The sequence below is a fragment of the Brachyhypopomus gauderio genome, chromosome 13 (assembly GCF_052324685.1).
Source record: "Brachyhypopomus gauderio isolate BG-103 chromosome 13, BGAUD_0.2, whole genome shotgun sequence".
In the NCBI taxonomy this organism is placed as follows: domain Eukaryota; kingdom Metazoa; phylum Chordata; class Actinopteri; order Gymnotiformes; family Hypopomidae; genus Brachyhypopomus; species Brachyhypopomus gauderio.
The window spans coordinates 8,726,903-8,752,066 of NC_135223.1; the positions used below are offsets into that span (position 1 = coordinate 8,726,903).

Below are 25,164 nucleotides of genomic sequence, written 5' to 3' on the forward strand. Positions count from 1 at the left end.
GTCCCCACTGTTGTTTCTGGCTATAGAACTATTTGCAATTGCATTAAGGAATCATACCAACATTTCTGGAATAACTACAGGAGAACAGGAACACCGCCTAGCGTTATATGCAGATGATGTCACTCTTTTTCTTATAGATCCGGAAACCTCTATTCCTGCTTTGTTAGATTTAATTAACACCTTTGGGGCGATTTCGGGTAATAAGATTAATAAAAAAAACCCACCAGAGGCGATACACCAATTCAAAGTTGAGGAATGTTTCACATATTTAGGCATTCAGATTGTACCAAGTTTAGAGAATATAGCTACAAACCTTTGTTACAAGACATTTCAAATTCACTTGACAAATGGGCATCTATACCAATGTTGCTAATATGGAAAATGTATGTTCTCAAAATGAATATATTGCCAAAACTGCAGTACTTCAAAATCTGCATTACCTCCTTCAAGTAATTTATTTTCTTACTTAAAGACTCTTAGTTTTCTTTGGAGCAATAGGCAATCTAGGCTGAATGTCACTGTTGTACTGTTGGACTTAGATGCCCCAATATCCTTTGGTATTATTAGGCAGCACAGATAAGGGGGATAATGTTTTACTTTACAGAAAAAGGTGGCTCTCTTTGGAGAGATATGGAGCGCTATCTTTTGGGTCTGCCTCTTCCCTTTTGTCTCTATTTGGCCTCAAGTAAAAACCTTACAAAAATACTAGGAATCCCACAGTCAGGGCTGGCTCAGGGGTGATCCTTCTGTCGCCACCAGGAGGAATCCACGAGTCACACCACAGCCCAATCAGCGGTGATGACCTGCACCTGTCTTCCTTGTTTTTTAAGGAAGACAGATGCAGTGTCTCACTGCTGAGTTGTCGGTCTACTTTGCTGCCAAACTTCAGCCTGTTTCTTTCTGCATTAAGGTGTCTCACCACCCTGTCTCAAGTTTTTTTTCCTTCTGTTATTCTGTCTATTCGAGTACTTGCCTCCTGTGCCGCTTCCTGGCTTCTCAAGTTTTCCTCCCACTGTCATTTTTTCCTATACAATTTGGTTTTGTTTTGTGGGAAGGGTTTTTTTGTTCTTCGCGGTGTTTGCCAGCCAGTTGCTTCCCCTGGCGTATTTTGTTGCTCTTTGGTTTCAGTTCTCCCCGTTTAGTCCACGTTGATTTTATTCCGCGATTATTTCCGTTCTCTCGTTTTTTTTTTTGTCGCATTGAATATCCACGATTCTTTTCAGTTCTCCCCCATTATCCGCATCGAATATTTCCACGAGTGTTTTGGTTTTCTCTCGTTTATTGCGTTGCATGCGAGTTAACACGGACTGGCACTTAGGTCCATTACCATAAACTAACAGCGAACTAGTAACTCATTGAATCATAGATATGGATCAGAGGTAAATAGACTAGATAAACTAATTTTTTTACAGCGTGAGAAATCGAATGTGTGAGCGTGCGAAGACAGTCAAATGCGTGTGTCTCACGCTCTATGCGTGAGTTGGCAACCCTGTGTATGTGAGGCCTGTAGGTAGGCGTGTGAGTGTAACTACTGAAATTTGGAAGAGGTATGTAAGGGCAGGTGTGAGTGGAAGTGTTGAGACATTGAGACATAGTAAAATGGTGTGCAGACTGCAAGATTGTTACAGAGAAGAGTAAATTGGGAGGAAGAGAGCACATGTTCAAAGTTAGAATTTGCATGAGATTCAGTGTTGGGTTGAGTGTGAGTAGAATATCACAAAGTTGGACATGTGCGATTATGCATGTTTATTAATAAAAAGTTGCAACAAAAGGTGGCAATAAGTATTGTGAAATCAAATCATTGTGATTCTCATTTACATATTTTCTTAGAGCACGTTTGACGTTTTGGTTTGTCCGTTCATCCTGTACATATTAATCTGTGAGTAAATACTGTAGCAACAATACATAAAAAGCACACAAATATAGTACAAGTTACCTGGCCATTGATCTGAGGATGATATGCACTGGACACGGCGTGTTTAATATTCATCATTGTGAATATTTGGTCATTGAGCTGTGGACAAATTATATTTAATATATTTTCAGATTTAACCATATTACACTGCATGTAAAGCAAAGACAATATAGGTAAAGCAAAACAATTTAGATTTAAAGTGTGACAAAGTCCTTACCCCATTGACAAACTCTTTGCCTTGGTCTGTGATAATTTTCCTGGGCATACCAAACATGTACAACTTGTTAATCATCACCAAGGACACGTCACTCGCTGTTTTTGATTGCAGAGGCTCAGCAATAACCCATTTTGTATATAGGTCAGTCATGGTCAAAGCATAAATGTTGCCATGTGCAGTTTTGGGTAGTGGTCCAATTAAATCCAAGCCAAGCAGTGGTGTGCACACATAGACACCAGGTGGTGCTAAAGCACCACCAACTCTGCCCTTTATCAACGAAAGTGCCCTTTTGAAACTTCGGGTTTTTATTATTTATTTATTTTTATCATTTTACTGAGATCGGTTTGAAATGATCTTTTGAAAACCTGAACCATTAAAAACAAAGCCCTGAAATGAGCCACCACCTCGCACACGCCCGACCTCTCTTCCTTTAACACCAGATGCGCAGTTTAATTCAGCGAGTGGATGGAAGCGTTTTCAGCACAGCACGCACGGTCACAGATAGACTTCTTCTCCCGTGCCCCACCAGCCAGGTTACATACACATCAAGTAAAATCGTACCGTTTGCCCTCTAAGCCCAACGTGAAATCATATTCTTGTGCAGTAAAATGTCTCATACAGCACCAAACTACTAGCATTTTTCTACATCATCCAATTGCACACCCGGAGAGCCAAACGCAGTTTTAGACCTGCAGTTCTAGACCTGCAGTTCTAGACGTGCCGTAGTTTTAGATGTATGTAACGTAATATCCAGATAGTGTTTTAGTATGTCGCGGGAGCAGATGGAAGAATATTTATAAGCAACAATAATATATGATAGATATATGATAATGTCTGAAGGTAATTTTTGGGTTATCGTAATGTTTATGTCATGAAGGATGAATCTGACTAGCGTTAGTGTGTCTTGGTTCGTTAGTTCTGGCTACCTTTATGGCTACTTAGTAGCTACTTTGATTAAATTTGAAACAACTTAAAGGAAGGAAATTAGCACTTACTACGCTACTATTAATACTAAAAGTAGTAAGCAAGCTAAAGTAGCATTTCCCCATCATTATTAACCCATAACAACCCAGACTATGTTCTGAATATTGATACAATTGAGCATATTAATATATGATACACATATATTTAGTCTGCTAAATGCCATAAATGTAAATGTAAATATGATCGGTCTGAAGGTCATTTTTGTGTTATCGTAATGTTTATGTCATGAAGGATGAATCTGGCTAGCGTTAGTGTGTCTTAGTTCGTTAGTTCTGGCTACCTTTATGACTACTTTGTAGCTACTTCGACTTTGAGAGAAATACTAGTCCTGCGAACGTAAACTTTTGCCGGGGGGGGGGGGGGGGGTGGCGAACGTAAAATGGACAAAAATTTGTATTATATTGCGATCGCCAGTGTTTGCGCCAGAGCGAACTGGTAACTCATTGAATCATAGATATAGATCAGAGGTAAATAAACTAGATTTTTTTTCGGCGTGAGAAATCGGATGTGTGGCGTGTGAGCGAAAAACCCCAAGTATCACATAATATTTGCTAGTTGAATGCCAATGAAGGTATACGAGTAAAATAAATCACTCCTAACATTCTGGAAACGTATGCTTACTCACTGAAAGCATCCTGACATTATGCAATTTTTGCTGATTTTTAATACAAAATAGCATATGCCAGTAATCCAGTAGTTTAATTAAAAATAAAATATCTTCAGGAGACAAGCTGTGTGTGTAAATGACAAAATCAATCAAAACTCCCTAAAAGAACAGGGAAAATGAGGCGTACTACTTCTATTTAAATACAAAATGTGGTGTACATTATCGTTTAAAACTTGTCAAATGTTATAGATTTGGCTAAAACAATTCAGAATCAATGGGCTTATTTAACAAATAAACAATGGATTATTACAATATACAAGCCCCTGAGCCTACGGCATGCATTGGAACTGCTGGTCTAGAACTGCGGTTGGCTGTCGTTAGCTACATTCCGAGCCGCTAGGTGGCGCATGGCTAAAACTACAGCACGTCTAGAACTGCAGGTCTAAAACTGCAGGTCTAGAACTGCAGTTGGCTCTCCGGCTGTGCAATTGGATGCATCTCGCATTTTTAGACGACTGGTCACCTGATAAACTAGTCGCTCTAGCCCAAATCAATGATAGATAACGTGAGGACGACCACATACAAATAATTAAGGTAGAGTTTGAAAATCTATGTGCTAAGCTGAACGTACTGTTGTATAGGTTTTGTTAGGAAACATAAATTAACACATTCATTTGTGAAAGAAGAAACGGGAAGTTCCCCATTACCTGTGAAAAATGCCCATCTGCATTCATGTAATGACAACACTCAGTAGCCTATAACTCCTTCTCCTACTTTTTGGTCTTTTTACTGTCTTAATTGTAGGCCTATATTGATTTAAATTGTAAAATATATGCAACAAGGCCTGCAGACAGTGGAGGGTAAACAGAAGTTAACTGAAGGACATGACTGTATATAGTTAATATTGGATATGAATTATATCAGATGGCTGCGTGACTTTTGTCCATTGAAAACTCACGTTTAGAGAATGTTACAAATAAAAGTCTTTTTTGCGCTAAAAAGTGCCCTTCAAATCCCCCCCCCCGAGCACTTGCCCCCCAAAATGTCTGTGCACGCCACTGAAGCCAAGTATCTCCCAGGCTTCCTTCACCTATACAAATATGAGTGTTTAGCCTATTTAAATAATTGTAAAACCTTGACTGCAATGATGTTGTAAACAGCACCTTAATAGAATGTAAAACAGGGACAACAGTTTTAATGGGATCATTCATCTGGAAGCGATGGCAACATTTAACCTAAAACAAAATGGAGAACAAGTGGTTTTTAAAATGCATCTTTAATAAGGGAGTGTAATATAATCAAAATATTGCAATAGTCCTATGATCTATTTATTACTAAAACAAAAATTAACATTTTTTGCTTATTGAGCAAATACCTCTTATGTAACGATCAGCATTTACACTTAATTTACTTACTAACAATTAAGTTAATGAAGATGTTCACTAAATGTTCACAGAGAACTTAATACAGATATAAAACTGTTTGCCAAATTGAAACACTTGGATTGCAAGTGTAAGTACTAAAACATAATAGCTGCAATACATTACCCAATCAGTGACATCTTTATTTAGCGTAGACCAGTAATAGCCAGCAATGATCCTGTTTCTGGTACCCCTGATGCCATTATGGTTTCCAGTACCAGGGTTATTGTGGCACTCCATCAGAACAGATCTTTTCTCGTCCTCCGACAGTACGAACAGGCATTTGGGATCAATTGTATGACGTATAATTTCGCTCGTGTGCAGTCAAAATTGGGTTTCCGGTTTGGATTGGGTAACAAGTACCGCGATCATAATGCTAATTTCCGTTAGCAATCCTATGGCATTTCCAATATAACATTAGCATCAAGCTAATGGTCCATCGCCCCGTGAATCGAGAATAGCTTTACTATTGTTGTTGGAAACAGAAAGTGTTCGACTACAACAAATATTATATAGTATAGTAAAGGAAATATACAAAGAGCAAGATTCAAACTATTTTATTTATTTTTATTGTTTGGCAGGACTCATTAGAGAAACAGTCGTGTCTACATCTGCTGGTACGTGCGCTTGAATATTAACTTTTGAAAAATTTTCTGCTGTTTGTTGTAGGATCGGTAACATATACAGTCTGCTTGTAACTTCAAGTTTATTGTGAAGTTGTATCACGTTAGCTGCTTTGGGAGTCGTCTGAGCTTGGGGGGTGAGCATGGGTGTTGAGCCGCTTCCACCGCATTCCAGATCATTACCAAGACAGTGGGCGTTAATCGCTTCTCCACGGGCCGAGTTAAACCACCAGCGGCCGTCGGCCCACTAACCCAATGATCTATATTACTGGATTGGACATCACGTGACTTAGCATGCGCCGCACAGGCGCCATTACTATGCATTGAGTCGTGCATTGAGGATCATTCATGGATGGACATAAACATTAGATCTAACAGACAGTCACGTAAGGAAAACCAAAGAGGGACTCAATGTTTTGCAATAAATTGTCAAAACTATGACATAAATATCACAAGATCAAAGGGTATAACATTTCACAGGTCAGTAAAACAATTTTTATTTTTTTTAAAATAGCGGAGATGAGGGATGTTGACTGTCCATGCTAGCTTGATTTTGATAAAGCTTAAAAAACAAGTTTTCTGTTCCAACAAATTACAATGTATTGTTATTAATATTGTTATCATGTTAGGATAATGTTGTAAATACGATGTTAATTAAAATTATCTCTAAATCTGTATTACTGGGACCGATGTTCAGTCCAGTTGGCATGTCCCATAGATACTCTCTCACACAAACTGAATAAATAATGAAACCAAATGAAAATTTAAGTCAATTAAATTTGTCATAATTATTTTTTTAATCAACAGGGGTGAGTTTCCCCAAAACGTTCGTACGTAAGAATGAGGTTATGAAGTACTTAGCGCTAAGAACATTTTTGGAAACTCACCCCAGGTTAATACAGTTTCCTTTTAATAAATGCCATTTTTCTACATAGATTTCCCAACAAACAAAGAAAATATGAGCTGTACAAATTGTGGGTCAGAAAGTGTGGACGTCTGAGAGGACCGTCATCTACAGCAGGGATATGCAGTGCTCACTGCCCACTGATATCAACTGTACACTGAAGAGGGCACATGTTAGAGAAGGAGCAGTGCCACAGATTTTCAACCTTCCAGACCATATAAATAAAAATAAATATTTTATTAAAGTTGATGAAATTCTGTAGCCAATGAGAAGTGGCTGCAATAAATGATTTTGAAAATTGTATATTTTGTGTCAGGTCAATTTATCTATGTATTTGTGGGGAACTGAATTGTGTAAGCTCTTTTCTGCTACTTGAAGGTTAAAAAAATCTGACAAATTTTGTCATAAATTTCAGATTCAAACTCATAATTTCATAATTAATTTCACCCACATTTAGCCATGTAGCCTATTGCTCAAAGATGCTCCTCCACACTGATGCCATCTCATATTATACTTGAACATATATAAGAGGTATTGCACTTAAAGAATTTATGAAAACTACAGCTGTAACGGGGAGAGTTGACAAATAAAGAGATAAACTCATAAATTTTACTTTCAATATCAGAATTGTGATCATAATTAAAACTTATCAAAGTTATTTATTTACAACTTTTTACCATAATTATGATTGAATATCAAAAACATGACATACATGTGTTATTTAGTTTTAGCCAGGTGAAAGAAAAGGGCTTTATGCAAGGTTTTGTAAAAATTTTACCTAAATTGAAAACTTCCCAGACTGCTTATAAATTTATCTCTTGGGATAATACGAAGTTTTACATATCACAACATCGGCAATATTCTCACCTTTAATTTAAGCCATATTTTATCAAAATCGGATAAGAAATAAGGGCGCTAGGACTGTTTTTGTGACAGATGGATGCACATCCCACATAGGAACTACACTGCTTTGCTGACATGACTCAATGCATAGTAATGGCGCCGAGGGCGGCGCATCGCTAGCTATAGCGGCAACAGGCGATGTCCAATCCAGTAATATAGATCATTGCACTAACCCATCGGCCCGCTATATAAAGCGCTATATAAATATATCCCCAATAGTAATGTATGCCAGTCCGCCCCTGACTCTAAATTACAACCATTTGTTACGTATGAGGAGGGAATCGATTAGTATTATTGCACAATTCATTCGATTTGGTGAGCGAGTATTTGCTGCGCAACGTCAAGTTCCTCACAAACGGGAAACGGCGCTGGCGGAAAAAGCCCCAACTCTGTGTGTGGTTTCACGACGAAAGGCATGAAACAGGTAGGTCACCCCGTCCTGAGTCGCTTGGACGTGTGAGATGTAGTCCAGGTCTGTAGTTTGGGGAGGATAAACGCGGCGTGTAGCGCTCAGACTCGAGCGTAACCGCGACGTGAGCGGGCCGTGTTTGTGTTTTGTACGATTTAACAATGGCAGTAGTCTGCGTTACCCTGCTGTTCCTAACCCTGATCTTTGAAGGATGTGAGGAACAGGTGACTAATGTGGCTAATGGAGTGTGTGTGTGTGTGCGCTCTACGCCTTCAAACACACACACACACACACACACACGCGCGCGCAATAAGCGAAACACTGCTATCTGAGCCAAGAGAGGCTCGCACAGACTCTTTTTTTTCTTTGTTTCTTTCTCTCACTCTCCTTCACACGCACACAAATTTACACATTCACTGATAAAATTCCTACTGTTTGATCTGGGGAGTCCTGAAGACACACAAGCATTTGAACATGCAGACTTGCTCACACACACACTCTCATGGTCTTCCACAGAAACACGTGCATATAAATCCCAGTACCTGTATTGGGGACTACATTACCCAAGTTCCCCACCAAGACATACGTGTTTGACTAGTCATAATGCAGCTCTGTATTTCCACATGTCCTTGGGGAATATCCACATTGCTGTATATTTTCAGCCATGTGCAAAATTGGTTGTGTTTGTTTCAAGGGAAGCAGCATTTATTCCATTGCTTGAGGTGAGGTTTAAAAAGGGTCTCCATTTTATAGTGTGTGAAGGAATTCTGGGTAATTATGCAGTGTTTCTAAAGGCTGCACCGTCCTCATATGTGTGGAGTATTGGGGGTAATGGTGTGTGGTGTTCACTGCTTGGGTCCAGTCATCAGTCCAGCTGTTTGTTGCCCTGCTTTTTCTGTTCTCTTACACACACACACACACACACACACACACACACACACAAACCATTTACTAGTTATTCATGCACCTCTGTCTGCCTTGAGTATAGTATCCCCTACAACATTAAGAACATAAGAAGGAACAGACTGTTTTCTCTCTCTCTCTGTGAGCGTGCGAGTATTAGCCTGTAAATAAGCCCATTATTAGAGCTATTTTATTTTAGGTGAATGAAAGTATTTGTATGTGCTTTTTATACACAGTAGCTCCATGTAGAGGTGTGTTTGTGTGTTCTGTGTGTGTTTGCAGTATCTGTATAAGTTGAAATTGGATGTTTCAGAGGGCTTAACATGGATGGTGTTGTTCTGTTTGTATTTAAAAGCTCTATCCAGTGGTGTGATTTAATTTGCCATTTTTGGATATTTAATTTTTTTGTAACATACCTACTTAAAGCAGGTAATCTTACGGCTTATGTTTTTGCGATAGTGAATCTGATAAAAACAAGAGAGCTTCATACCTTTTAAAACTCACCAGGATTGACTAAATTTGACTTGATCTTTAAATAATTTTCTGGAAGAGCACCCCCAGATAACTCCATTATATAAACATTTATGTACATTTATTGCTCAGGTGTTGCATTTTGTTGCTTCATAGATTCTCTCTTCTCTCCTTACACAGGCTGTTTAGATAAATATACTTTATAAATGTGTTTATTGTGTAGAATTAGGCAAAAGAGGCCTTGTCCCAACTACACCACATTGTCAGTAATTGCTGGCATTGTCTTTTGCCAGGAAAAAATTTCAGTCAAATGAAAATTTCTTGCTTTAACCTATGCTCTACTCCCTCATAGGAGCTCCAGGATCGTTTGACACAGAGGGGCGAGAGGCAGCTGTCTGCAGCCCAGGACGGGCACTCGCAGCCTGGGGAAGAGAAGAGCTTCCACTCCCTTCCCCAGAGAGAGAGGACCATCATCGGAGGAGATAGCCAGCAGGTCTCTCTCTCACACACACACACACATACGCATGCGCATATACCTGGACACATTCTTCCTCCTTAATGACATTTTTGCCCCTAATAAGTGGTGACCTCTGACGTGGGCCTTTTGACCCCAGCAGGTAGTGCCATCTCTGTGTGACCTGCGTCTGGAGCAGACCGAGCTGAACCGTGTGCTGAGGGCGGAGCAGCAACTGTATTCCAACCTGGTCCGAGCTGTGAAAGAGCAGGACCGGTGAGGATAACCCTCTCTCCCTCTATCTGTCTGTCTGTGTGTGTGTGTGTGTGTGTGTGTGTTAGTGGCACTACAGGCACTACAGTTGGAGTTGGCACACTGGAACACCTCCGTCTAGGCCAGACTGGGCCAGATCCAGAGCAGAGGAGGAGTGGGGCAGGCCAACGATTCAGGTACGCCCAAACACAACCTCCGACACCCATACACAACCTGCAACCTCCATACACAACCTCCGACACCCATACACAACCTGCAACCTCCATACACAACCTCCGACACAACCTGCGACACCCCTACACCACCTGCGACACCCCTACACCACCTGCGACACCCCTACACCACCTGCGACACCCCTACACCACCTGCGACACCCATCCACCACCTGCGACACCCATCCACCACCTGCGACACCCATACACAACCTAACCCTAACCTGCAACCTCCATACACAACCTGCAACCTCCATACACAACCTGCAACCTCCATACACAACCTGCAACCTCCATACACAACCTCCATACACAACCTCCATACACAACCTCCATACACAACCTCCGACACCAACACAACCTCCGACATCCATACACAACACCACCTGCAACATCGATACGCCACCTGCAACATCGATACGCCACCTGCAACATCGATACGCCACCTGCAACATCGATACGCCACCTGCAACATCGATACGCCACCTCCGACACCCATACGCCAGCTCCGACACCCATACGCAACCTCCGACACCCATACGCAACCTCCGACACCCATACGCAACCTCCGACACCCATACACAACACCACCTGCAACATCGATACGCCACCTGCAACATCGATACGCCACCTGCAACGTCGATACGCCACCTGCAACGTCGATACGCCACCTGCAACGTCGATACGCCACCTCCGACACCCATACGCCAGCTCCACCTCCGACACCCATACGCCACCTCCGACACCCATACGCCACCTCCGACACCCATACGCAACCTCCGACACCCATACGCAACCTCCGACACCCATACGCAACCTCCGACACTACCTCCGACATCCATACACAACCTGCAACTTCGGACACCCATACACAACCTCCGACACCCATACACAACCTCCGACACCCATACACAACCTCCGACACCCATACACAACCTCCGACACAACCTCCGACACCCATACACCACCTGCGACACCCATACACCACCTGCGACACCCATACACCACCTCCGACACAACCTCAAACACCCATACACAACCTAACCCTAACCTGCAACCTCCATACACAACCTGCAACCTCCATACACAACCTCCATACACAACCTCCAACACCAACACAACCTCCATACACAACCTCCAACACCAACACAACCTCCGACATCCATACACAACACCACCTGCAACATCGATACACCACCTCCGACACCCATACACCACCTCCGACACCCATACACCACCTCCGACACCCATACACCACCTCCGACACCCATACACCACCTCCGACACCCATACACAACCTCCGACACCCATACACAACCTGCAACTTCCGACACCCATACACAACCTCCGACACCCATACACAACCTGCAACCTCCGACACCCATACACCACCTCCGACACCCATACACCACCTCCGACACCCATACACCACCTCCGACACCCATACACCACCTCCGACACCCATACACCACCTGCGACACAACCTCCAACACCCATACACAACCTAACCCTAACCTGCAACCTCCATACACAACCTGCAACCTCCATACACAACCACCAACACAACCTCCAACACCAACACAACCTCCATACACAACCTCCAACACCAACACAACCTCCGACATCCATACACAACACCACCTGCAACATCGATACTACACCTGCAACATCGATACTACACCTGCAACATCGATACTACACCTGCAACATCGATACACCACCTGCAACATCGATACACCACCTCCGACACCCATACACAACCTCCAACACTACCTCCGACATCCATACACAACCTGCAACTTCCGACACCCATACACAACCTCCGACATCCATACACAACCTGCAACTTCCGACACCCATACACAACCTCCAACACAACCTCCGACACCCATACACAACCTCCGACACCCATACACAACCTCTGACACAACCTCCGACACCCATACACAACCTCCGACACCCATACACAACCTCCGACACCCATACACAACCTCCGACACAACCTCCGACACCCATACACAACCTCCGACACCCATACACAACCTCCGACACAACCTCCGACACCCATCCACAACCTCCGACACAACCTCCGACACCCATCCACAACCTCCGACACCCATCCACAACCTCCGACACAACCTCCGACACCCATCCACAACCTCCGACACCCATCCACAACCTCCGACACAACCTCCGACACCCATCCACAACCTCCGACACCCATCCACAACCTCCGACACAACCTCCGACACCCATCCACAACCTCCGACACCCATCCACAACCTCCGACACAACCTCCGACACCCATCCACAACCTTCGACACCCATCCACAACCTCCGACACCCATCCACAACCTCCGACACAACCTCCGACACCCATCCACAACCTCCGACACCCATCCACAACCTCCGACACAACCTCCGACACCCATCCACAACCTCCGACACCCATACACCACCTGCGACACCCATACACCACCTGCGACACCCATACACCACCTGCGACACAACCTCCAACACCCATACACAACCTAACCCTAACCTGCAACCTCCATACACAACCTGCAACCTCCATACACAACCACCAACACAACCTCCAACACCAACACAACCTCCATACACAACCTCCAACACCAACACAACCTCCGACATCCATACACAACACCACCTGCAACATCGATACTACACCTGCAACATCGATACTACACCTGCAACATCGATACTACACCTGCAACATCGATACACCACCTGCAACATCGATACACCACCTCCGACACCCATACACAACCTCCAACACTACCTCCGACATCCATACACAACCTGCAACTTCCGACACCCATACACAACCTCCGACATCCATACACAACCTGCAACTTCCGACACCCATACACAACCTCCAACACAACCTCCGACACCCATACACAACCTCCGACACCCATACACAACCTCTGACACAACCTCCGACACCCATACACAACCTCCGACACCCATACACAACCTCCGACACCCATCCACAACCTCCGACACAACCTCCGACACCCATCCACAACCTCCGACACCCATCCACAACCTCCGACACAACCTCCGACACCCATCCACAACCTCCGACACCCATCCACAACCTCCGACACAACCTCCGACACCCATCCACAACCTCCGACACAACCTCCGACACCCATCCACAACCTCCGACACCCCTCCGACACCTGCGACACCCATACACCACCTGCGACACCCATACACCACCTGCGACACCCATTCACCACCTGCGACTCCCATACACAACCTGCAACACAACCTCTGACATCCATACACAACACAACCTCCAACACCACCTGCAACACCAACACAACCTCCAACACCCTTACACAACCTCCAACACAACCTCACCCTAACCCTAACCTGCAACCTCCATACACAACCTGCAACCTCCATACACAACCTCCATACACAACCACCAACACAAGCTCCAACACCAACACAAGCTCCAACACCAACACAAGCTCCATACACAAGCTCCAACACCAACACAACGTCCGACATCCATACACAACACCACCTGCAACACCAACACAACATCGATACACCACCTGCAACATCGATACACCACCTGCAACATCGATACACCACCTGCAACATCGATACACCACCTGCAACATCGATACACCACCTGCAACATCGATACACCACCTGCGACACCCATACACCACCTGCGACACCCATACACCACCTGCGACACCCATACACCACCTGCGACACCCATACACCACCTGCGACACCCATACACAACCTCCGACACCCATACACAACCTCCGACACCCATACACAACCTCCGACACCCATACACAACCTCCGACACAACCTCCGACACCCATACACCACCTGCGACACCCATACACCACCTGCGACACCCATACACCACCTCCGACACAACCTCAAACACCCATACACAACCTAACCCTAACCTGCAACCTCCATACACAACCTGCAACCTCCATACACAACCTCCATACACAACCTCCAACACCAACAGAACCTCCATACACAACCTCCAACACCAACACAACCTCCGACATCCATACACAACACCACCTCCGACACCCATACACCACCTCCGACACCCATACACCACCTCCGACACCCATACACCACCTCCGACACCCATACACCACCTCCGACACCCATACACAACCTCCGACACCCATACACAACCTGCAACTTCCGACACCCATACACAACCTCCGACACCCATACACAACCTGCAACCTCCGACACCCATACACAACCTCCGACACCCATACACAACCTGCAACCTCCGACACCCATACACAACCTCCGACACCCATACACAACCTGCAACCTCCGACACCCATACACAACCTCCGACACCCATACACCACCTGCGACACCCATACACCACCTGCGACACCCATACACCACCTGCGACACCCATACACCACCTGCGACACCCATACACCACCTGCGACACCCATACACCACCTGCGACACAACCTCAAACACCCATACACAACCTAACCCTAACCTGCAACCTCCATACACAACCTGCAACCTCCATACACAACCACCAACACAACCTCCAACACCAACACAACCTCCATACACAACCTCCAACACCAACACAACCTCCGACATCCATACACAACACCACCTGCAACATCGATACTACACCTGCAACATCGATACTACACCTGCAACATCGATACTACACCTGCAACATCGATACACCACCTGCAACATCGATACACCACCTCCGACACCCATACACAACCTCCAACACTACCTCCGACATCCATACACAACCTGCAACCTCCGACACCCATACACAACCTCCGACACCCATACACCACCTGCGACACCCATACACCACCTGCGACACCCATACACCACCTGCGACACCCATACACCACCTGCGACACCCATACACCACCTGCGACACAACCTCAAACACCCATACACAACCTAACCCTAACCTGCAACCTCCATACACAACCTGCAACCTCCATACACAACCACCAACACAACCTCCAACACCAACACAACCTCCATACACAACCTCCAACACCAACACAACCTCCGACATCCATACACAACACCACCTGCAACATCGATACTACACCTGCAACATCGATACTACACCTGCAACATCGATACTACACCTGCAACATCGATACACCACCTGCAACATCGATACACCACCTCCGACACCCATACACAACCTCCAACACTACCTCCGACATCCATACACAACCTGCAACCTCCGACACCCATACACAACCTCCGACATCCATACACAACCTGCAACTTCCGACACCCATACACAACCTCCGACACCCATACACAACCTCCAACACAACCTCCGACACCCATACACAACCTCCGACACCCATACACAACCTCTGACACAACCTCCGACACCCATACACAACCTCTGACACAACCTCCGACACCCATACACAACCTCCGACACCCATACACAACCTCCGACACCCATACACAACCTCCGACACAACCTCCGACACCCATACACAACCTCCGACACCCATCCACAACCTCCGACACAACCTCCGACACCCATCCACAACCTCCGACACAACCTCCGACACCCATCCACAACCTCCGACACAACCTCCGACACCCATCCACAACCTCCGACACCCATCCACAACCTCCGACACAACCTCCGACACCCATCCACAACCTCCGACACCCATCCACAACCTCCGACACAACCTCCGACACCCATCCACAACCTCCGACACCCATCCACAACCTCCGACACAACCTCCGACACCCATCCACAACCTCCGACACCCATCCACAACCTCCGACACAACCTCCGACACCCATCCACAACCTCCGACACCCATCCACAACCTCCGACACAACCTCCGACACCCATCCACAACCTCCGACACCCATCCACAACCTCCGACACAACCTCCGACACCCATCCACAACCTCCGACACCCATACACCACCTGCGACACCCATACACCACCTGCGACACCCATACACCACCTGCGACACCCATACACCACCTGCGACACAACCTCAAACACCCATACACAACCTAACCCTAACCTGCAACCTCCATACACAACCTGCAACCTCCATACACAACCACCAACACAACCTCCATACACAACCTCCAACACCAACACAACCTCCGACATCCATACACAACACCACCTGCAACATCGATACTACACCTGCAACATCGATACTACACCTGCAACATCGATACTACACCTGCAACATCGATACACCACCTGCAACATCGATACACCACCTCCGACACCCATACACAACCTCCAACACTACCTCCGACATCCATACACAACCTGCAACCTCCGACACCCATACACAACCTCCGACATCCATACACAACCTGCAACTTCCGACACCCATACACAACCTCCGACACCCATACACAACCTCCAACACAACCTCCGACACCCATACACAACCTCCGACACCCATACACAACCTCTGACACAACCTCCGACACCCATACACAACCTCTGACACAACCTCCGACACCCATACACAACCTCCGACACCCATACACAACCTCCGACACCCATACACAACCTCCGACACAACCTCCGACACCCATACACAACCTCCGACACCCATCCACAACCTCCGACACAACCTCCGACACCCATCCACAACCTCCGACACAACCTCCGACACCCATCCACAACCTCCGACACAACCTCCGACACCCATCCACAACCTCCGACACCCATCCACAACCTCCGACACAACCTCCGACACCCATCCACAACCTCCGACACCCATCCACAACCTCCGACACAACCTCCGACACCCATCCACAACCTCCGACACCCATCCACAACCTCCGACACAACCTCCGACACCCATCCACAACCTCCGACACCCATCCACAACCTCCGACACAACCTCCGACACCCATCCACAACCTCCGACACCCCTCCGACACCTGCGACACCCATACACCACCTGCGACACCCATACACCACCTGCGACACCCATACACCACCTGCAACACCCATTCACCACCTGCGACTCCCATACACAACCTGCAACACAACCTCTGACATCCATACACAACACAACCTCCAACACCACCTGCAACACCAACACAACCTCCAACACCCTTACACAACCTCCAACACAACCTCACCCTAACCCTAACCTGCAACCTCCATACACAACCTGCAACCTCCATACACAACCTCCATACACAACCACCAACACAAGCTCCAACACCAACACAAGCTCCAACACCAACACAAGCTCCATACACAAGCTCCAACACCAACACAACGTCCGACATCCATACACAACACCACCTGCAACACCAACACAACATCGATACACCACCTGCAACATCGATACACCACCTGCAACATCGATACACCACCTGCAACATCGATACACCACCTGCAACATCGATACACCACCTCCGACACCGATACACCACCTCCGACACCCATACACCACCTGCAACCTCCATACACAACCTCCGACACCCATACACAACCTCCGACACCCATACACAACCTCCGACACCCATACACAACCTCCGACACAACCTCCGACACCCATCCACAACCTCCGACACAACCTCCGACACCCATCCACAACCTCCGACACCCATCCACAACCTCCGACACAACCTCCGACACCCATCCACAACCTCCGACACAACCTCCGACACCCATCCACAACCTCCGACACCCCTCCGACACCCCTCCGACACCCATCCGACACCTGCGACACCCATACACCACCTCCGACACCCATACACAACCTCTGACACAACCTCTGACATCCATACACAACACAACCTCCAACACCACCTGCAACACCAACACAACCTCCAACACCCTTACACAACCTCCAACACAACCTCACCCTAACCCTAACCTGCAACCTCCATACACAACCTGCAACCTCCATACACAACCACCAACACAAGCTCCAACACCAACACAAGCTCCAACACCAACACAAGCTCCATACACAAGCTCCAACACCAACACAACGTCCGACATCCATACACACCACCTGCAACACCAACACAACATCGATACACCACCTGCAACATCGATACACCACCTGCAACATCGATACACCACCTGCAACATCGATACACCACCTCCGACACCCATACACAACCTCCGACACCCATACACAACCTGCAACCTCCATACACAACCTCCGACACCCATACACAACCTGCAACCTCCGACACCCATAGACAACCTCCGACACCCATAGACAACCTCCGACACCCATAGACAACCTCCGACACCCATAGACAACCTCCGACACCCATAGACAACCTCCGACACCCATAGACAACCTCCGACACCCATAGACACCACCTGCAACATCGATACACCACCTGCAACATCGATACACCACCTCCGACACCCATACACAACCTCCGACACCCATACACAACCTGCAACCTCCATACACAACCTCCGACACCCATACACAACCTGCAACCTCCGACACCCATAGACAACCTCCGACACCCATAGACAACCTCCGACACCCATAGACAACCTCCGACACCCATAGACAACCTCCGACACCCATAGACACCCATACGCAACCTCTGACACCCATACGCAACCTCTGACACCCATACGCAACCTCTGACACCCATACGCAACCTCTGACACCCATACGCAACCTCTGACACCCATACGCAACCTCTGACACCCATACGCAACCTCTGACACCCATACGCAACCTCTGACACCCATACGCAACCTCTGACACCCATACGCAACCTCTGACACCCATACGCAACCTCTGACACCCATACGCAACCTCTGACACCCATACGCAACCTCTGACACCCATACGCAACCTCTGACACCCATACGCAACCTCTGACACCCATACGCAACCTCTGACACCCATACGCAACCTCTGACACCCATACGCAACCTCTGACACCCATACGCAACCTCTGACACCCATACGCAACCTCTGACACCCATACGCAACCTCTGACACCCATACGCAACCTCTGACACCCATACGCAACCTCTGACACCCATACGCAACCTCTGACACCACCTCCGACACCCATACACAACCTCTGACACCACCTCCGACACCCATACACAACCTCTGACACCACCTCCGACACCCATACACAACCTCCGACACCCATACACAACCTCCGACACGACCTCCGACACCCATCCACAACCTCCGACACCCATCCACAACCTCCGACACAACCTCCGACACCCATCCACAACCTCCGACACCTGCGACACCCATACACCACCTGCGACACCCATTCACCACCTGCGACTCCCATACACCACCTGCGACACCCATTCACCACCTGCGACTCCCATACACAACCTGCAACACAACCTCTGACATCCATACACAACACAACCTCCAACACCACCTGCAACACCAACACAACCTCCAACACCCTTACACAACCTCCAACACAACCTCACCCTAACCCTAACCTGCAACCTCCATACACAACCTGCAACCTCCATACACAACCTCCATACACAACCACCAACACAAGCTCCAACACCAACACAAGCTCCATACACAAGCTCCAACACCAACACAACGTCCGACATCCATACACAACACCACCTGCAACACCAACACAACATCGATACACCACCTGCAACATCGATACACCACCTGCAACATCGATACACCACCTGCAACATCGATACACCACCTGCAACATCGATACACCACCTGCAACATCGATACACCACCTCCGACACCCATACACCACCTCCGACACCCATACACCACCTGCAACCTCCATACACAACCTCTGACACCCATACACAACCTCCATACACAACCTCCGACACCCATACACAACCTCCGACACCCATACACAACCTCCGACACCCATACACAACCTCCGACACAACCTCCGACACCCATCCACAACCTCCGACACAACCTCCGACACCCATCCACAACCTCCGACACCCATCCACAACCTCCGACACAACCTCCGACACCCATCCACAACCTCCGACACCCATCCACAACCTCCGACACCCCTCCGACACCCATACGCAACCTCCGACACCCATACGCAACCTCCGACACAACCTCCGACACCCATACGCAACCTCCGACACCACCTCCGACACCCATACACAACCTCCGACACCCATACACAACCTCCGACACAACCTCCGACACCCATCCACAACCTCCGACACCCATCCACAACCTCCGACACAACCTCCGACACCCATCCACAACCTCCGACACCCATCCACAACCTCCGACACAACCTCCGACACCCATCCACAACCTCCGACACCCCTCCGACACCCCTCCGACACCCCTCCGACACCTGCGACACCCATACACCACCTGCGACACCCATTCACCACCTGCGACTCCCATACACCACCTGCGACACCCATTCACCACCTGCGACTCCCATACACAACCTGCAACACAACCTCTGACATCCATACACAACACAACCTCCAACACCACCTGCAACACCAACACAACCTCCAACACCCTTACACAACCTCCAACACAACCTCACCCTAACCCTAACCTGCAACCTCCATACACAACCTGCAACCTCCATACACAACCTCCATACACAACCACCAACACAAGCTCCAACACCAACACAAGCTCCATACACAAGCTCCAACACCAACACAACGTCCGACATCCATACACAACACCACCTGCAACACCAACACAACATCGATACACCACCTGCAACATCGATACACCACCTGCAACATCGATACACCACCTGCAACATCGATACACCACCTCCGACACCCATACACCACCTCCGACACCCATACACCACCTGCAACCTCCATACACAACCTCTGACACCCATACACAACCTCCATACACAACCTCCGACACCCATACACAACCTCCGACACAACCTCCGACACCCATCCACAACCTCCGACACAACCTCCGACACCCATCCACAACCTCCGACACCCATCCACAACCTCCGACACAACCTCCGACACCCATCCACAACCTCCGACACCCATCCACAACCTCCGACACCCCTCCGACACCCCTCCGACACCCATACACAACCTCTGACACAACCTCTGACATCCATACACAACACAACCTCCAACACCACCTGCAACACCAACACAACCTCCAACACCCTTACACAACCTCCAACACAACCTCACCCTAACCCTAACCTGCAACCTCCATACACAACCTGCAACCTCCATACACAACCTCCATACACAACCACCAACACAAGCTCCAACACCAACACAAGCTCCAACACCAACACAAGCTCCATACACAAGCTCCAACACCAACACAACGTCCGACATCCATACACAACACCACCTGCAACACCAACACAACATCGATACACCACCTGCAACATCGATACACCACCTGCAACATCGATACACCACCTGCAACATCGATACACCACCTGCAACATCGATACACCACCTGCAACATCGATACACCACCTCCGACACCCATACACAACCTCCGACACCCATACACAACCTCCGACACCCATACACAACCTCCGACACCCATACACAACCTCCGACACCCATACACAACCTCCGACACCCATACACAACCTGCAACCTCCATACACAACCTCCGACACCCATACACAACCTCCGACACCCATACGCAACCTCCGACACCCATACGCAACCTCCGACACCCATACGCAACCTCCGACACCCATACGCAACCTCCGACACAACCTCCGACACCCATACACAACCTCCGACACCACCTCCGACACCCATACACAACCTCCGACACCCATACACAACCTCCGACACCCATACACAACCTCCGACACCCATACACAACCTCCGACACAACCTCCGACACCCATACACAACCTCCGACACCCATACACAACCTCCGACACCCATTCACAACCTCCGACACAACCTCCGACACCCATCCACAACCTCCGACACAACCTCCGACACCCATCCACAACCTCCGACACCCATCCACAACCTCCGACACAACCTCCGACACCCATCCACAACCTCCGACACCCATCCACAACCTCCGACACCCCTCCGACACCCCTCCGACACCCATACACCACCTGCGACACCCATACACCACCTGCGACACCCATTCACCACCTGCGACTCCCATACACAACCTGCAACACAACCTCTGACATCCATACACAACACAACCTCCAACACCACCTGCAACACCAACACAACCTCCAACACCCTTACACAACCTCCAACACAACCTCACCCTAACCCTAACCTGCAACCTCCATACACAACCTGCAACCTCCATACACAACCTCCATACACAACCACCAACACAAGCTCCAACACCAACACAAGCTCCATACACAAGCTCCAACACCAACACAACGTCCGACATCCATACACAACACCACCTGCAACACCAACACAACATCGATACACCACCTGCAACATCGATACACCACCTGCAACATCGATACACCACCTCCGACACCCATACACCACCTCCGACACCCATACACCACCTCCGACACCCATACACCACCTGCAACATCGATACACCACCTGCAACATCGATACACCACCTGCAACATCGATACACCACCTGCAACATCGATACACCACCTGCAACATCGATACACCACCTCCGACACCCATACACAACCTCCGACACCCATACACAACCTCCGACACCCATACACAACCTCCGACACCCATACACAACCTCCGACACAACCTCCGACACCCATCCACAACCTCCGACAAACCTCCGACACCCATCCACAACCTCCGACACCCATCCACAACCTCCGACACAACCTCCGACACCCATCCACAACCTCCGACACCCATCCACAACCTCCGACACCCATCCACAACCTCCGACACCCCTCCGACACCCATCCGACACCTGCGACACCCATACACCACCTGCGACACCCATACACAACCTGCAACACAACCTCTGACATCCATACACAACACAACCTCCAACACAACCTCCAACACCACCTGCAACACCAACACAACCTCCAACACCCTTACACAACCTCCAACACAACCTCACCCTAACCCTAACCTGCAACCTCCATACACAACCTGCAACCTCCATACACAACCTCCATACACAACCACCAACACAAGCTCCAACACCAACACAAGCTCCAACACCAACACAAGCTCCATACACAAGCTCCAACACCAACACAACGTCCGACATCCATACACAACACCACCTGCAACACCAACACAACATCGATACACCACCTGCAACATCGATACACCACCTGCAACATCGATACACCACCTGCAACATCGATACACCACCTGCAACATCGATACACCACCTGCAACATCGATACACCACCTGCAACATCGATACACCACCTGCAACATCGATACACCACCTGCAACATCGATACACCACCTGCAACATCGATACACCACCTGCAACATCGATACACAACCTCCGACACCGATACACAACCTCCGACACCCATACACAACCTCCGACACCCATACACAACCTGCAACCTCCATACACAACCTCCGACACCCATACACAACCTCCGACACCCATACACAACCTGCAACTTCCGACACCCATAGACAACCTCCGACACCCATAGACACCCATACGCAACCTCCGACACCCATACGCAACCTCCGACACCCATACACATCCTCCGACACAACCTCCGACACCCATACACAACCTCCGACACCCATACACCACCTGCGACACCCATACACCACCTGCGACACCCATACACCACCTCCGACACCCATACACAACCTCCGACACCACCTCCGACACCCATACACAACCTCCGACACCACCTCCGACACCCATACACAACCTCCGACACCCATACACAACCTGCAACCTCCATACACAACCTCCGACACCCATACACAACCTGCAACCTCCGACACCCATAGACAACCTCCGACACCCATAGACAACCTCCGACACCCATAGACAACCTCCGACACCCATAGACAACCTCCGACACCCATAGACACCCATACGCAACCTCTGACACCCATACGCAACCTCTGACACCCATACGCAACCTCTGACACCCATACGCAACCTCTGACACCCATACGCAACCTCTGACACCCATACGCAACCTCTGACACCCATACGCAACCTCTGACACCCATACGCAACCTCTGACACCCATACGCAACCTCTGACACCCATACGCAACCTCTGACACCCATACGCAACCTCTGACACCCATACGCAACCTCTGACACCCATACGCAACCTCTGACACCCATACGCAACCTCTGACACCCATACGCAACCTCTGACACCCATACGCAACCTCTGACACCCATACGCAACCTCTGACACCCATACGCAACCTCTGACACCCATACGCAACCTCTGACACCCATACGCAACCTCTGACACCCATACGCAACCTCTGACACCCATACGCAACCTCTGACACCCATACGCAACCTCTGACACCCATACGCAACCTCTGACACCACCTCCGACACCCATACGCAACCTCTGACACCACCTCCGACACCCATACACAACCTCCGACACCCATACACAACCTCTGACACCACCTCCGACACCCATACACAACCTCCGACACCCATACACAACCTCCGACACAACCTCCGACACCCATACACAACCTCCGACACAACCTCCGACACCCATCCACAACCTCCGACACCCATCCACAACCTCCGACACAACCTCCGACACCCATCCACAACCTCCGACACCTGCGACACCCATACACCACCTGCGACACCCATTCACCACCTGCGACTCCCATACACCACC

General features: G+C 48.5%; 1 protein-coding gene across 10 annotated transcripts in view; it reads left to right on the plus strand.

Moving 5' to 3' along the window:
• The first annotated feature begins 4,204 nt into the window (after positions 1-4,204).
• Positions 4,205-25,164, plus strand: part of LOC143473941 (complement C3-like) — a 52,068-nt gene continuing 31,108 nt past the window's right edge. For 6 of the 10 annotated variants that reach the window (XR_013120653.1, XR_013120652.1, XR_013120651.1 and 3 more), the window contains exons 1-3: positions 7,889-7,998; positions 9,710-9,850; positions 9,972-10,260. Coding sequence is in view for 1 of the 10 variants with exons in the window: in XM_076971162.1 (XP_076827277.1) it covers positions 8,607-8,705; positions 9,710-9,850; positions 9,975-10,091 (357 nt within the window). In the remaining 9 variants the exon portion in view is untranslated. Of the gene's footprint in view, positions 4,318-7,888; positions 7,999-8,568; positions 8,706-9,709; positions 9,851-9,971; positions 10,489-25,164 lie in introns of those variants that run through there. The other 4 variants (XM_076971159.1, XM_076971161.1, XM_076971162.1 and 1 more) reach the window with 4 other exon arrangements.